A 16,375-nucleotide genomic window follows, 5' to 3' on the forward strand; every position below is an offset into this window, starting at 1 on the left:
AGTCGTCTAAGAACACACTGTCCTGCACACTGGTGATATACCTGAGCTTGGCAGTCTGGCCAACAGAAGACAAACTTTTACACAAGCCTTCGACAGTAGAGACGCACACAGTGACAATATGGTCATTGTGAAAGGCTTCATCTCTGTACAAAACAATAGAAAACAAACGCGTTTAAGGCAAACTTTTACTAGTAACAATGAGAGAGTGGACCTGACATCAGTAACTATATGCACACGACGATGCTGAGCTGCGGCTGTTGATACTGTATCTCACAGGGTCATTATGAAAAGTTGTTTAGTTGTGGATTTCACGAAGTGGGTTATACAAAGAATCTTCAGCTATAGTACAAACTGTACAGCAGTATAGTACACATGCAGATTAGGGCATCAGTCCATCGACCATTCCTCCTGAAACACCCAGTGTGAACAGACATGACTACAGAGACATCAACAGTAGAAAATAAAGGATAAAAAAAATCAACACTGTTCTTTAATGCATAATACACGTAATCATTTACACCCATGTAATCTGTCCAATTAAAACACTTTGAGAGAAATGGACCTTTAGCTATGTTAACATTGAGCTGTGTTCCTCGTAGGGTTAATTCACACGAATCACAAAAAATCCAAGTTGTTATCCAGCCATTCAGATGATTTTCTTTTTATGTGTCAATATTTTAAAAATTTCCGCTGCTGAGATTTTTGATTTCATCCCAAATACAATAAACAGAAGTTAGTTTGTGGTGTTCAAAGGATTCAAAAAGTACATTAAAAAACAAAACAACAGTGTCTATTGTTGAACTACAGCTTGAAATATCACAATTCTTCCCCTCAATATTACATTTATAATTTTTTTCATAAACTATTAAAACTTTTTTCTTTAAATATTGCAACTTTATAGTAGAATTACTACTTCATTCACATATTATGTCTCAAGGTTACACCTTTATCTCAATGACTTCTCAAAATATTGCAACTTTTCTCTTAAAACAACCACTTTTCTTCATATTTCGATTTTCTCAATAGTTAGAACTTACTTTTAAATTATGACTTTTTTCTCAAAATTACATCTGTAGTCTCATGACTTTTCTCTTCAAACTATTGTCTTTATTCTCAAACTAGTGCAACATTTTTTTTTTAAATTATGACTCACTGTCAAAACATTAAATTTCTTTCTCCCCATAGTAGTTTTTTTCTTCTTATGGCTCAATGCATTACATTATTCTCAAAACATCACAACATTTTTCTTTATAAATTACGACTGTACTCATGACTTTTTTTACAACTTTATTTTGTTATAACTTTTTACTCAAAATTAACACTTTATTTTCATTATTTACAATTTTTTTTCTCAATTTTTAAAAAAATTCTAATGATTCTCTAATATCCCATCATAAAGACATCACAAGGCATTAAAGGACCGATGTTTTTGTGATTTGGGTGAAGTGACCCTTTAACACTTGTATGTGGAAGGCTTTGTTTCTACGAATCAATGACCAACAAGCTTTTTTTTTTTTCCCTCAACAGTGTTCAGATAACTGTGGCTTACGACTACACCACCGTGAACTCAAACAAACACTGTTCTGAGGTTATTGTACACGAAGGACTCCCACTACAGTCAACACTTTGCATTATAGATCTTCTTGAACATTTGTAACAAACTGCAGAGGCTTGATACAGTATCTGCAGATAGAACAGTTCAACGAAATATAAATAAAACAGGCACAATATGCAAAAGCAAGAAACTAATCTCTGCTGTTAAAGACAGACATGTTCTCCACATTAATACAGGCCATCACTACAGGTTTTCTTCAGAAGCAGCAACATTAAACACCCACTCAGCATGAGGTGCTGTAACAGTATTGGATGATGTTGGTAGATGTGGAGGCAGAGCGAGCAGCAGCCACTTCAAATAAACAGGTTTTTATTAACTGTCAGAGACAAAGTTTGATCCGATTCTCGTCATTTACCACCTCAAAAACTGTGATGTCATCGTGTGACCTCATTTCCTACACATTCAGTGCATGTGCAACTGTTCTGCTTCAGCAGGTATGTTTTGGGGAAACATAATGCCGACTAGATTATTATATTAATGGATGAATTTTCAAAACAGTGATTGAGTGAAGTAGCAGCATCCACCGGCAACGTAGGAAGGAGTGTGATGTTTACATAAATAACCAACATGGCATCAGTCTGGTGATATTCAATGTTTTTTCTGGTCAACAAATTCCATGAAAAGACCAAAACCAACAACAAACCAATCGTATTAACAAGAAAACTATTGCCTGTGTATCCACAGCCTGATATACAGTATCTTATTCTTCTGTGCAGTGAAGCTACTTTGTTATTCCACATCCTACAAACATCATAATGTTGCCAAAAATACTCACTAGAGCACTAAATATGGATTAATCCACCGCTGAATATAGTCCCCAACAATTGCACAATTTTCTCTTCTTTGAGTAATGTTTGTTAAAAACTAAAGTGCCCGGCCATTTTGGGGAATAACTGAGTCTTTTTTAAATTAAACAGTATATTTCTGAGGGGTTTTTAAAGATATACGTCTTCAGTAGCAACCAGTGGGCTCGGGGCTGAGTGGAACAGACAGAGGATGGAAGTATTGAGAGACAAACTAACACTTGGTTTTGGTCCTTTCATGGGATTTGTTGACAAGAAAAAAATAAAAACACCAGCAGATTTATCCTCATGTCCACCTGTTATTAACATGTGATCTGTATTTGGATACGTTATCCTGATCTGACCACAGGTTTTTACATTTAAACCTGGTATTAAAAGGTGTCCTCATTATCTCCACTGCCCACATTGTGATTATATCTCTAAATCTGCAAATTAGGTAATCAGAGCTGGCAGACTTGTCAACAGACATGGTTTGTCTCAGGTCAGAAACGATGTTAAGAGGGTGTTCAAACTGTACAGATGTCATTTACACCTGCTCAGATCGGATTAAAATGTTTGGGGGGGTTTTTCCCCCTGATCCAGATAAGGTATCCAAATACAAATCACACGTTAATAGCATGTGGAGAAGAGGGATGAGGAGTGACAGAAAGCAAACTGACAACGTGACGTGCAAGGTGCGTTTCCTTTTCTATTTACAATAAAAAGAATAAAGTGTAGAGAAAGCCTAACACCGCGAACCATTAACCAAACTATCAACTTCATAATGAATATAGCAAATAACGTTACATGTGACAATAAACACAAAAACCCTCCCATGACTTGAACAGCACCCAAAAAACCCAACGTGTACCTTTACCAAAGTGGTTTTAGTTGACAAACTACATGAAAAAACGTTGGCAGTGAATATTTTGCAGGTTTGTTCAATAAGTACATTCTGATATGCAAAAAAAGAAAAAATGTGACAAAGTCGGCATTTAGTTTCCTCCAAAACCGTAACTTTTGCTGATGTGAAATAGTTGCACAGTTTTGTGTAACATGCAGGAAATAAAGTTGCTTAAAAATCATAAACATAAAGGAAGAGTTTATAAATGTGTCAAAGCAGGATTTTTTAACTTAAAAGAGAAGCACAGACACCGTACAGTTTGGTATTTACAATAGCAAAAAGGTAAAGTTATGCAAATATTACAAAAATTATAATCATGAAAAGCAGAGTGATTCATTTCCTATACATTTTTCTTGCACATGAACTGTTAAAACACACTTAAGTTTAAGTTTCTCTCCTTGAACATACTGAGTAGCACCTGTACTCTCCTGAAATATTTGCTCTGAGTTTGTCATAAGGAGAATTCCTATTACTGGGGCAGAGGATGAAACTGGTACAAATTCATTTCTGCACTGGTGAAAAAGAAACAATGACAGTAATACTCCAGTATCTTAATATATATTATTTGTCCTCACATTCAGTTGGCAGAAGCACATACTTTACACCACGTCATCCCCTGCATCTCTACGTGGAAAACAGAGTGAAGAAAAGATGAGTGCAACTAACAGGAAGGGACAGAGTCAGTAATGGCCGGCGTGTCCTCAGTGAGGAGCTGAACTGAGCACTGAACAAGGCTTGATTTTGAAAACAAAAATGTGAAGATGGCAGGCAATCTGGTTGCAAACACTGACACAGTAACGCACCAAGTCAAACAAGGAAATGACCTGCATGAGAGAAAGAAACACAGTCACTCTTTTCAAGCAGAAACAACTCGCTATGGAAGACCATTACTGCCAAGAAAAGAAAGAAAAAAAAAAAAAAAAGATACATCTAAAAATTTTACCGACTCTTTTCATAGGTTTTGTCAATCTATCTCATTATTTTAACTAGATAGATAGATATATTATTATTTTTTAATATCTAACAATATATAACAATTTACTATCTCAAAGTTTATAAAACACACTTTTTACAACTTGGTCTGAGATACTTTTGACTTTGTATTTCAGTCTCATAAATAGACTATCTCATAGTTTTGACTCATGAAATGATACTTTTGACTTAATGTCATAATTACAAGTAATTTTGACTTAGTTTATGTCAGTATTGTCTCATAATTTTTACTTCGTATCTCATGATTTAGACTTAATTTCTCAGCTACATTATTTTGTATTATTATGTCATACATACACAGCATGTTATACATGTTTGTCATAGTTTCATAATCCCATACGCACATATAAAAATTCTAACTCACCATCTCGTAATTGTAACTTTGTAAGTTAAGATACTATCTCATAATTTGAGATAGCATCTCATAATTATGACTCTGTGTCGGATACTTTTTAAATTTGTCATTCCAACCATTTCAAGCATTTTTTTCTTCCACGGCAGAAATGTTCTTCCATACCACACAGACAAGCAACAATCACTGACAATATGAGTCGTCCTTCGTTCTTAAATATCAGTCAATAAATAAACATTTAAAAAGAAAAGAGAACAAGAAGTACAACTGAGTGAATCAGTGTTGGTCATGTGTGTACTTACCAATGCAATCCACAGTACCAGGTACTCATCAATAAAACTATTGAAATACTGATTCAGGAACAGTAGTCCTGGTCCAAGGAAGGCTAAATCGTGGAGATGCATCTCACTTTTTGTCATATGTGCTACCTGTGAACAGATATACAAACCACACAGTCAGCATCACACTCTACTCAGTTTACATTTCTCAATATAATCTCTGCTAACCTGAAATGGGAAAACAATGTTTGCAAAATCTTTAACTTGGCTCATCGGAGATTAGATTTTTTTTTTTACTGAATCTCAAAAAATGTGGCGTTTGAAGTGAAGTATTGTTGTAGTTCTATACAGCAGTTGTACAAAATGTGCAAACTTCCTCCGTCTACAACCACAGCATTATGTTTAACCTCTCTCTTATAAAAGTATATTCAACTTACAACTAATTTATTGGTGATTTTGGCTGAGACGAAGCCAAACGCCAGGATATAAAGACATGGGTGTTTCTCAAAGAGCTGGACAGCAGACTTTTTGTATATCATCATCGCCAAAATTATGACTGAACCAATATGTAAGACTGGAGAAAGGACGCTAGTTCCCTGAGGATAGAAACAACAAAGACACACAGTTAATGTCAGTAAAAAGCATACAGTAGAGCTGCTCGAACAGAATCTATAGTATGAACTGAAGTTGATGTAACAACAGTCTACTTATTTTGATGAGAAATCAAACTTGCTCTCCTGGAGGAAAGGGCAGCACTAACAAATCAGGGGAATTGTTTAATTTTCCAGACTTACTGCTATTGTGGATCCGTTTTTGCCCACACCTCCTGTAAAAATAACTCTGAAGTAATTGGTGCAGGAGAAGATGGCTCCTAAAAAAGTGCAGATGGCAGGGACCATTTTCATCTGGATATTTAGGATCGGAATCTGGCAATCAGACATTAAAACACTAAAATTAAGAAATAATAAGAGCAACAGACATTTTCATGAAAAGATGTAGTGATCATACTGCAACTTTCCAGCTACTTCTGTCATTTGTGAGTAAATTCATCAGTATCATGAGCAATGTTAATGTGAATTATAATAGCATTCAGAGTGACATCCTTTATACCTCTGACATAATAAAAACAGTCAAAACAAGAATGTTAGAGCAGCATCATAATTATATTAGCAATACTAACATAAACATGATTACATAATTATGGAATCAGTCTCATTAATCTCAATCTGTAGGAATTAGAACCAATCAGAATTACCAGTGACTGCCAAAAAGCAGATCCTCCCACGGCGGCCAGCAAATACATGATTATTATGAAGATTTGTACCTCAGTCACATCAATGCTGAGTGGGAGGAGAGAAGCAGAGTTTACAGTGAAGATTAGTGATGTCTACCAACACAACAAACACACAGTCATCCTACAGCCTTCCTCCACAACACACACTGCTGGACATGGAGACAAAGGGTTGATTTTCCTCTGCGCTGCACAGGCAAGAAGCCGCATTAAAGACGCAATCAGTAATATTACACTGGCTCTTTCAACAAAAGAACAATCAGCAAAGGGGTGGTGATTATTATGTCTCCTTTGTTCCCACAATGACTGCCGGTCAGAAAAATTAGTTCCAGCATGCATCGCCTTATAAAACCTTAAGTTGTCCCTTTTATATTTCTATACAGATTAAACAAATATTAATCAATGAGCTTTAGAGGTGTTGGTAGGTGTATTTTTGAACTTTGGATAGGGTGAGGCTAGCTGTTTCTCCCCGTTTCCAGTCTTAATGCTAAGCTAGGCTAACCACTTCCTGTCTCCAGCTCCGAACATACTACAGAGACATGCGGCTGCTATTCATCTGACTCTGAACACGTCACTCTCAGAAAAAGTAAATAAGTATTTCCCAAAATGTTGACCTATTTCTTTTGCTGGCAAATTTCTGCATTTCTTGGTGCGTTAAAGCCACCTGTAGATCAATGGAATAGTGTGAAAATGTTGGCAGGACTGTAACACGTCACCTACATGCACACTCATTAAAAAAAATAAAATAAACTGCTCCATAGCGCTACTAGAGATCAGAATCTCCACAGGGCTTGTCTGGATGTGTGTATTTACTACATCTGCAACTGGCAAATATGTTCATTATTAATTCATATATTGATTATTTCTTAAAGAAGTGAGTGTTTAATCTATAAAACATCAGAAAATAGTGAAAAATGCCTGCCAAAATTTCCCAGAGCCTAAATCCTCCTGGCATCTACTGTAGCTTGGTGATGTAACATAAGCCTCTTTCACACATAGTTCCCGGTAAATTACTGGGAGAACCTTTCAGGCATAGTGAGTAGTGATTTTCACTATTCACCCCTGATGTTTTCACACATGCCATGGCAATGCCGGAATAGATGGGGCAAGGGACAGTCCAGCAGATGGCAATAGTGCAACACTTACGTAATATGAGAAAGTTCATAACGCAACCGCCATGTTGAAAACAAACAAGCCAAAACCAAGCAACTCGCAGTACGTCACCCACACGTCAAGTCTTGGTGATTGGTTTGCTCGCTCCATGTGAAAGTGTCTTTCCCTTTACATGCTTGTCCCTGAAATGTTACTGCTTTCATTCACAACACAGTCATACCGGCATTTTCCCTGAAACATTACTAGGTCTTGAGGTGGGAAACTGGTGGTACAGATCTCCATCCCTGCTCCCATTCACACATGACCCCATGCAGGAAATGTTCCTGAACATCTCAGGGACAGACTGCATGTGTGAAAGGGGCTATACTGTATGTCAGATCTCCACAGCATCTTATTCACTTTCATTCATTCATTCTTTACAACATCCAGCAGGTCTCTCATCGTGCCTCGTCTTGGTGGAGTCTTTCAGGAATTAAATGTAAAAATTTGAATAATAGCGTTAGCATCTAAGGTCACCTGTGTCTGATGTGTATTTTTGCCAGATTCTAATTTAGAAAAGTCAAGTAAAGTCGAAACCCAGTTTAGGAGGAGATCATGCAGTTTGCAGATGGTTCATTTCCTTCATCTGATGTTATTGAAGAGCCATATTTTACTGACTGCACCTTTGAGCAGAACAGACTGAGGGGCGAGCCAATGTGACTCCATAGGAGGTCAGAGGTCATTGTGGAAGGAGACAGTAGGGAGCCATGCAGGCAGCAGCCAGGAGGTTTACCATCATATTCCACAAGCAGGGACCCACAGAGGCTGTGAGTGTCTGTAATCCTGCGAGACAGATCTGCACCTCTGTTATGTCAAATCTACACACAGAATACATCCACATTGATACACTTTTTAAATAACTTACTTAGAGCTGTGAATTCATAAAGTTAAAATGTGTTTTGCCTTGATAAAAGCAGAACTTTTGTTGTTAATCAACTTTCCAGGCATTCGAAAACACGTATAACCTTTTCATGTCTACCGAAAATATGTTTTAGATTTTATCCTGCATCATCCAGACAACAATAAGATGTTCTGGAGAAGCTCTCTCAATTTGATTAACTATCGCTGTCATGGCTCCACTGTGTTTGGCACAGCTGTTTCAGAGCTATCGACCCGGTGATGTGACAGGCTGAGAGTCTATTTATTCATCACCTCACCCTTTGATCTACAGTAGGGCTGCACGATTACTGCAAAATACAATCTCAATTCAGGCTTCAATGCAATCTGATTCAATCAACAATCCTGCCGTGTTTGGATTAGCAGTGGGAAAAATCTGTTGCACTAAACCAAACTCGCCTAATTTCTCCCTAAGCTGCATCGACAAATGACAAGTGTGCATTTCTTCTATGTGACAAACTGTGCACAGGAAGAGGCTAACGTGTGTGTGAAAAACACAGGAGTCAAATGATGATGGTGAGGAAAAACAAATACATCTATTCACACTCAGCTCTGAGTTCTTTGTCTTGTTTACATATCATTTGATCAGATATTTCCTCAACACCGATGCATTCGTCAAACAAGTTTATACTCTGCAGAGTGAGATCTCATAAAGTATTGTTTTGGAATCAGTACTGAAACTCTGGTATGATATTGGTGCCAGTATTCAAACATGACTCCCAGTAGACCTGCTACAGAACACACAGTAACTGAGATGACTGAAGCTCATAGATTAATAATAGAAATTATCTTGTTACTTCGACAAACAACAAAACAAGCAGCTTTAAATAACTTACATGCCAAAGCGCAGGGTTCCTGACACGTAGGTCTGCCAATGGGCACAGTAGAACATAAACATCCCAGCAAAGCAGCAGAAGAACATCCAGTCCGGGTTTGTGCCCATCTGCACTGCTATACTGGTTCCCAACACGACAAACACTGCACAGAGACAAACAACAACACAGACGGTGTTAAAAAGGGGCTTCAGATGTGCTGAGACTAAGTGAAATGGAGGCGAACAGGAAAACAAACTAACCGGTGGAGAGGGAGTCACAGCCGTGGTCAAACAGCTCGCCCAGAGGAGAGCTGCTATTGGTTCTTCTGGCCTGCTTCCCGTCGATGGCATCCAATGACTGGTAGACAAACAGACCCACCGCACACAGCAGGTACGCCCAGAGAGGAGCCTGAAACATCACACACACACACATATTCATATTCAGCAGAAACCCACAAACATCCAGCTGAATAGAGCGATCGATCAGCTCCAGGTTCAGAGCTGCTTTAGACCTCATAAAGTCATGTGACCCAGGAAGTGACCTGATACATCAATACATATGATCAAAACGCTGACTAGTTAATAAAAAGACCCACAACCGTCCCCAAATATGTCCAGAACTTGTTGGTAGAGGATCAGACTCGGATGTCTCCAAAAATCCTGCTTATTAAATACACAGCTGGATACTTTCATTCATTAATATCCTTTTATGTACTAGTGAGCTGTTCAAAAGATTTCATTTAGAGCGCAGCAGCCAAATCTCCAAACTCCCTTTTGTATTTTTTTGTGTGATACAAGGACATTTTAAGGACTTCTATTTTTCCTATTGGATAAATAAAGACTCATATTTTACATATGGACTATATATTTACTAGAATTACAACAATTCATTGCCTAATTGATTAGTCAATCAACAGAAAATGAATCAGCAACTATTTTTCTAATCTATTCATCATTAACTGTCATTTTGTCAAGCAAAAATTGAAAATATTTGCTTCTTAATGGTGAATATTTACAGCTTTTCTTCGTCTGTCTCTTTCAACATCTTTGGGTTTTAAACGGTTGGTTGAACAAAATGATCTATTTGATAACAACTTGGGGTTTAGGATATTATGACAGGCCTTAGTCACCATTTCTTAACATTTTATAGATTTTAGACTTCATAGATTTTAAACTATTAAACTGATGAATTGTGAAGATAATCTGCAGATTCACTGATGATGAATCATTTAGTAGCAGACCTAATATTTATTGCACTTTAATGACTTAAATTAGGCTTTTCAAACACAGTTTAAATTTATTAATTAATGAGTCTATATTTATAGTTTGCATAACTATAACTGGTGATGCGGGTATCCATGCCAGCAGCTCAGTCACATTTTTCTGTGCTGCTCTTCACCTTTCAGTATTCAAACAGAAAGTCCACATATGATCACATGAGACCTTTCTGTCATCAGTCTTCGAGATCGAGACCATTTCTCAGGTAGACGGTAGTTCCAACAGAAAAACTGTTGACAGGGAGGTATGTGGATGATCCAGAGTAACCAGGATGTTGTTTCTAATTTTTCTAACGCCGTTGTCTCCAGCTGGCTGCAGCACAGCCGTCAAATGACGAAACCAAAACTCTCTGCTTGGATAGATACCAGTAGAGTGATTTGGGTAAACTTAATATTGTAGATGGTCCCTTACAAATGAATCACATAAAGACTCAACTGCAGAAGGAAACCAGGAAACCATATTTTGGACTTAAGTGAAATATAACTTAATAATGTAACTTATATAAATGTACTTTAATGTTTATAACTTAATAATAAAAGCTACCTAAGTCTTATGACTTTAAATGCTCTTAAATTTAAGAGAGGCCTCTGATGTTTGTTTATTTCTGTTTCTGTTCTGAGGTCACCCAGTATCGACTCTGTTTGGAGTGATTGTATAAAACATAACTGGTAGCAATAGCAGAGTTTATGTTTACATGAATTTGAGCCCGTTTAATACGTTTTAAAGACCATCCAGAATAACACTGTTTCAGGATGAACTGAACTAACCTGTTCAGTGGCAGTTGGGCAGTAGTAGACGAGCACAAGGGTGGTGAAGACGTTGGTAGCCAGGCCTATGATGGTGATTAGATTGGGGGCAATCCAGGAGGGGACTCGTCCCACCAACCATTCCCAGTAACGCTGCATTAGAGGCTCCAGCAAGGAGCGTCCAGCACTGCTGTACCTGTAGCAACAAACAACAGGCAGGTGAGGACCTGAAAACTTAACCCTTGAGATTTGGGCCATGATTAATATAACTGTTAACTGGCTTTCATTACAGCAAAACAATTATTGGTTGAGTGAGGGCAATTTATACATCGCAAGAGCTGCAATTTTAAATCATAACTTACATAATTAACAGTGCCATAAGAGGCTGGAGAAAGTGACAGTTTAAGCCGGCAACTATTGATTTCATCAGCTAAAATGAAAACTGTTGCTGTCAAATGAACTCAGTGGTGGATAATTGAAGTCAACTGTGTAAGTCGGAGTAAGGAAAAAATAAATCTTAGCTGTTGCTTGATTGATACGTTCTCAGTGAGCCACTGTCTGTAACAAAGACGGCCTTGTTACAGAAAAATAGTGCTCTGTATAATTTTGATGTTTGAGAAAATAAGGCATGGACTGTGTCTTTTTGCTGCTCAAGAAAAAAAAAAGACCAAAGTGGCAAATTTTTTTCGCCTACACAAATAAGTTAAGTGATCACGTCACATCAGTTTCAGACAGGTAGCAGGAGATAGCTCGGCAGTTGTTAAGTGTCAATTAAGACAGCTAACAGGGACAGAGAGGTCAGAATCTCCTGATAAACTTTTAAGCATGTCGTCATATCATCTTTTTAAGCTTATAAACTTAAGAGTTCTGAGACCTCCAGGATTCAGAGCTATGAATCAATCTGTCCTGTCAGCCTGTGAAGCTAACGTTAGCTCAAGAAGCTACATAGCAGAGCTGTCAACAGTATATAAGTTTTTGATTTTTATCATAATATGCCAGTTTTAAATGTCATATTGGATTATTAAATAGCTGAGCTGAAGTGGTCAATTTTTTTTATACAGAAAAACAAGTTTACGTAGGAGTTGAATTTTCTGACTGAATGATTGGAACTCGAGTCAAGTTTGTCAAAATCTTGGTACAATCATCTCCACAAAAACAGACCTGGAGTTTAATTTATAGAAAATAATCACAATTAAAACTTGGTCAGAACAAAATTAATAAAAAATTGATATTTTCCTCAGATTGCTCAGCCCCAGCAGCTACTACATAAAAAGTGTCCACTCTGATAAAGCTTGATGATGTCACCAACACGACTTCCATAAAAGGTGAGCCACCACACACTAAACCCATCCATATCAGACTGGTTAATCTCTGTATATTTCTATACATACTTCTGCTAAAAAACACAGAACTACACAGAATTACATGAAGTTAAATATAACTACCGCACAATATAAAGTTTTACTTCAGTTTGTTTCAGTCAGTAGAGCAGGAGTCAGTGGTACCTGTGCTCCTCCAGCCTCTTGAGCTGGTGTCGGGACAGGGGGGGTGAAGGCAGCTCGATCAGCCTGCGCAGCACTCCGGGGGCCAGCCAGCAGGCTGCCTCCATGCCCATGGCCTGCCCAGGGTCCTTGTCCCGGCCAAGACCTCGGCGAGAACGCAGGGCCCCCCCTTGCTGCTGCCCCGTCGTGCTCATGGAGCCCTGCTGCCTGCTGGTCTGGTCCCCGATGGCTCTGGCTCTGGTTCTGCCACTGTCCTGCCTGAGGGGCTAAAGATCCACAGAGGGGCTTGATGAGGCTGGACAGTACCTAAAAAAAGAGAAACAAATATCAATAGAGCTTCAACGATTGCCAACTATTAAATTAATCACCAACTATTTTCATTTGGAGTCATTCTTTAAGTAAAAATTGTCCAAATTCTCTGGTTTCAGCTTCTCAAATATGAATATTTTCTAGTTTCTTTTTCTAGTAAAACTGAATATCTTTGAGTTGTGGACTGTTGGTCAGGACAAAAGACATTTGAGGACGTCATCTTGGGCTTTGGGAAATAGTAGTGATCAACATTTTTCACCATTTTATGTCATTTTATAGACCAAAGAACTAATCGATTAAACGAAAAATATTTGACAGATAAATCGATAATGGGAATAAACCATTTATTGCAGCCCTAAATATCACAATACTGTCCTCTTAAAATATCACAATATATTAATACAGCCTCACAAAACCCACTGCCTCTGTTTTTTTCTGGATGAAGCATTTTACTACGCTGCAACTCATGATTATTTTCATCATCGATTAATCTGACAATTAGTTTCTCAATTTATGAATTCATCATTTGATCTATAAAATGTCAGAAAAATGACATCACAGTTTCTCTGAGTCTAAGGTGACCTTCAGATATCTTATTTTGTGCTGACCAACCGTCCAAAACCCAAAGATATTCAGTTTACAATGATATAAAAACAGAGCAAAGCAGCAAATCCACACACTGGAGAGGCTCACAATTAATCAATTATCAAAAATATCATATCCTGAGATTATAAAAGATACATAACAGGGACACTAGCATGCACGTAAACATACACTCACAGAGCACTTTATTAGGAGCACCTGTGCAATCTGAACCAATCCGATATAACAGCTCTGTCAGAATTTCTACATTTACGAAACTTATAAATTTTCAGTTTTTGTTGACATAATTCTACTTTATGTTTATTATGGCTGCAACTAACGATTATTTTCATTATCGATTAATCTGTTGATTATTTTCTTATTAATAGATTAATTGTTTGATCCATAAGATGTCAGAAAATGGTGAAAAATGGTCCTAAAAGGTCTTGTGTTGTCCACAAACCAAAGACATTCAGTTTACTGTAATAGAGGACTAACGAAACCAAAAAATATTCACATTTAAGAAGCTGGAATCAGAGAATTTGGAAATTTTCTTCTTAAAACAAATGACTCAAAATAATCAAATGATTATCAGAAAAATTTGCAACTAATCGACTAATTGTTGCAGCTCAAATGTTTATTATTATTCCTAATATTACTGCCCCCGGGGTGGAAAAAATATTAAGAACACTTCTTAATATGACACATTCCAGTATACCACCACCCACTACGACTTCAATCATGAACAGAAAGTAGAATTATCACCTTTCTGAAAATGTGTCAACAGAAAATGAAAATGTCTAAGCTTCGTAAAAATACCGGACTGCATCAGATTGCAATGGGGGTGGGGGGTTTAGTAGCACTAAAATGGTTACAAAATGAACTGTCACACGTGTTATTGTCAATACGATTGATTCCATCAGGAGTGTATAATTTCCAAATGACTGATCAAAGTGCTTGACATGTATGACACGTTACAGTCGGACTATGATAGTGAACATATTATCTGCAAATAATCAGAAAACTTTTAACTATGTAAAAATCAAAGACAGTGTGAAGGATCCACGTGATGGACCGTATCTGTGTTACTGAAGTATTTCCTGTGACTGTCAGCAACACATGAAGCACTGACAAGCCTCTAACGATAGAAAACAACCCGCTTCGGCGGTTTGTTCCTGCTGCCGAGCACACAAGCTAAGTTACCGTTAATGCTGCTGTTGATTATTAGCATTAGCCGAGCTGGTCGTCACGTTAGCTCAGCAAGTAGCTACTTAAGACACTTCGATCAATTTAAGTCACGCACATGCAGTAGACTTATAATCACTTCTTTATACTCCCGCTGCTGAAAACGTCACTGCCCTTTTCAGATATGGATTAAAATCAGACCTCCCGTGATGACTGCGGCGAGCTGGAGCTAGCCTGACAAGCTAACCCGCAGACAGCTAGCAGCTGCTGAACTCTCGGGTGTAACACCGACTGACCTGGCCGATTAAAGGACGACAGCCGCGGGCAGTCCGAGGGACGGTGAGGGCGCTTGCAAGCCGACAGACAGGACCTCTCTGTGGGTGGCTGCTTTTAGATTTCCCCCCCTTTATGATTTCAAATATCAGAGGGACGTCTGCAGCTGTAGGTGGATCTCCTCGACCGGTGTCACTGTGGTTGACACAGCGAGCTAGTTGACGTTAGCCATGACGGAAATCTCGCGTAGCGTCGTTGAGAAACAGCGACTTTATACCCCGAGTTACGTCTCACAGGCAAACCTCCTCTTCCTCTTCCTCCTTTGATTTACTCTTCTCTGAGTATTTCTGCTCTCCACAAGACAAAGAATAGATTATTTCAATCACCAATCATTATCTCAGATATCGACCTTTAGCATGTTGGAACCAGGTTTCTCTCTGTTTGGGGGCCTTATGCAAAATTTTGTTTTTTTTTATTATATCTTTTTTCAGCCACACCAAATCTGCATCATATTCCATATGCATATAAATGAGCCCAAATGCTACTTTTTACACATAAAAAACTTATTTTGATTTAGGAAACTTAGCTGCATTGTTAACATCAAAATTAAAGCAAACATTATAAATAATGAACCAATAAAATGACTTAAAAAACAAAATGTTTCAAATAAATTATAAATTTATCAACAAGAATAAACATAAGATTAACTATTATAAAGTGACACCAGCAAGATGAAGATAAAAGTGCAAAACAATTTTGCAACAACTAAAGTATTATTTATATTTATAATTTATAGGGCTTAATGAAACTGGCATAAAGATAAAGGTGCAAATGAACTATGAATAAATTACACAAAAATATCACTATGAAGATTAACCCAAAACTTTCACTTCCTAGATATTTTAGAAGCAAAGTCATCAATGATATCATCATAGGACAGTGCTGGTCAATCTCATCAGTGATTGATACTGATTATGACAAGACTGCTGAGGCGATATCGAGGCATTGATGACTTCAGGTCTTAGTGGCTTCAGTAGTGAGGAGCTTTTCCAAGCTGAAGCTCATCGTCACCGGGAGAGTACAAGCAATTCTCAGGGCATCCACAGATTGGGGAACAGTTATGTTAGCACAACGTACGCACACGTGTAGTCCAAGTATTTCCGTAGCAAGAAATGGCTTTGGTTGGAACAATTCTGCTTTTGCTTACTGGTCTTAAAGATTGGGTTCACAATTTTTCTTAAAAGAACAGTCAGGAGCCCAAATGAACATTGAAAATTGTAATAATTCCTCCTGTTCATATTGACCATTAGAAGATTCCTTCATAATGCATTTACAATGTAAGTGATGGGGGACAAAATCCACAGTCTCCTTCTGTGCAAAAATGTATTAAAAAGTTTATCTGAAGCTAATATGAAGCTTCAG

General features: G+C 37.7%; 1 protein-coding gene across 1 annotated transcript; it reads right to left on the reverse strand.

Annotated features, from left to right (window-relative positions):
- Positions 1-1,907: 1,907 nt before the first annotated feature.
- Positions 1,908-15,210, reverse strand: cept1b (choline/ethanolamine phosphotransferase 1b). Its single transcript, XM_042406568.1, has 10 exons — positions 14,977-15,210; positions 12,608-12,910; positions 11,124-11,298; positions 9,340-9,487; positions 9,101-9,242; positions 6,180-6,264; positions 5,719-5,850; positions 5,362-5,520; positions 4,949-5,074; positions 1,908-4,125 (listed from the first exon to the last, which is right to left on the reverse strand). The coding sequence occupies exons 2-10, from the start codon at positions 12,796-12,798 to the stop codon at positions 4,003-4,005; spliced, it is 1,281 nt and encodes a 426-aa protein (XP_042262502.1). The 5' UTR covers positions 12,799-12,910; positions 14,977-15,210; the 3' UTR covers positions 1,908-4,002.
- Positions 15,211-16,375: the final 1,165 nt, after the last annotated feature.

Source organism: Thunnus maccoyii, chromosome 3 (genome assembly GCF_910596095.1).
Source record: "Thunnus maccoyii chromosome 3, fThuMac1.1, whole genome shotgun sequence".
Classification (NCBI taxonomy): domain Eukaryota; kingdom Metazoa; phylum Chordata; class Actinopteri; order Scombriformes; family Scombridae; genus Thunnus; species Thunnus maccoyii.

Bases quoted from the DNA above. Each gene is read 5' to 3' on its own strand.
- cept1b (XM_042406568.1), bottom strand. From the start codon at position 12,798: ATGAGCACGACGGGGCAGCAGCAAGGGGGGGCCCTGCGTTCTCGCCGA. The intron at 9,488-11,123 runs GTTAGTTCAGTT...GTGATGTTTCAG, and splicing joins GCCCAACTGCCACTGAACAG to GCTCCTCTCTGGGCGTACCT. The intron at 4,126-4,948 runs GTAAGTACACAC...TCTCTCATGCAG, and splicing joins TGGTACTGTGGATTGCATTG to GTCATTTCCTTGTTTGACTT.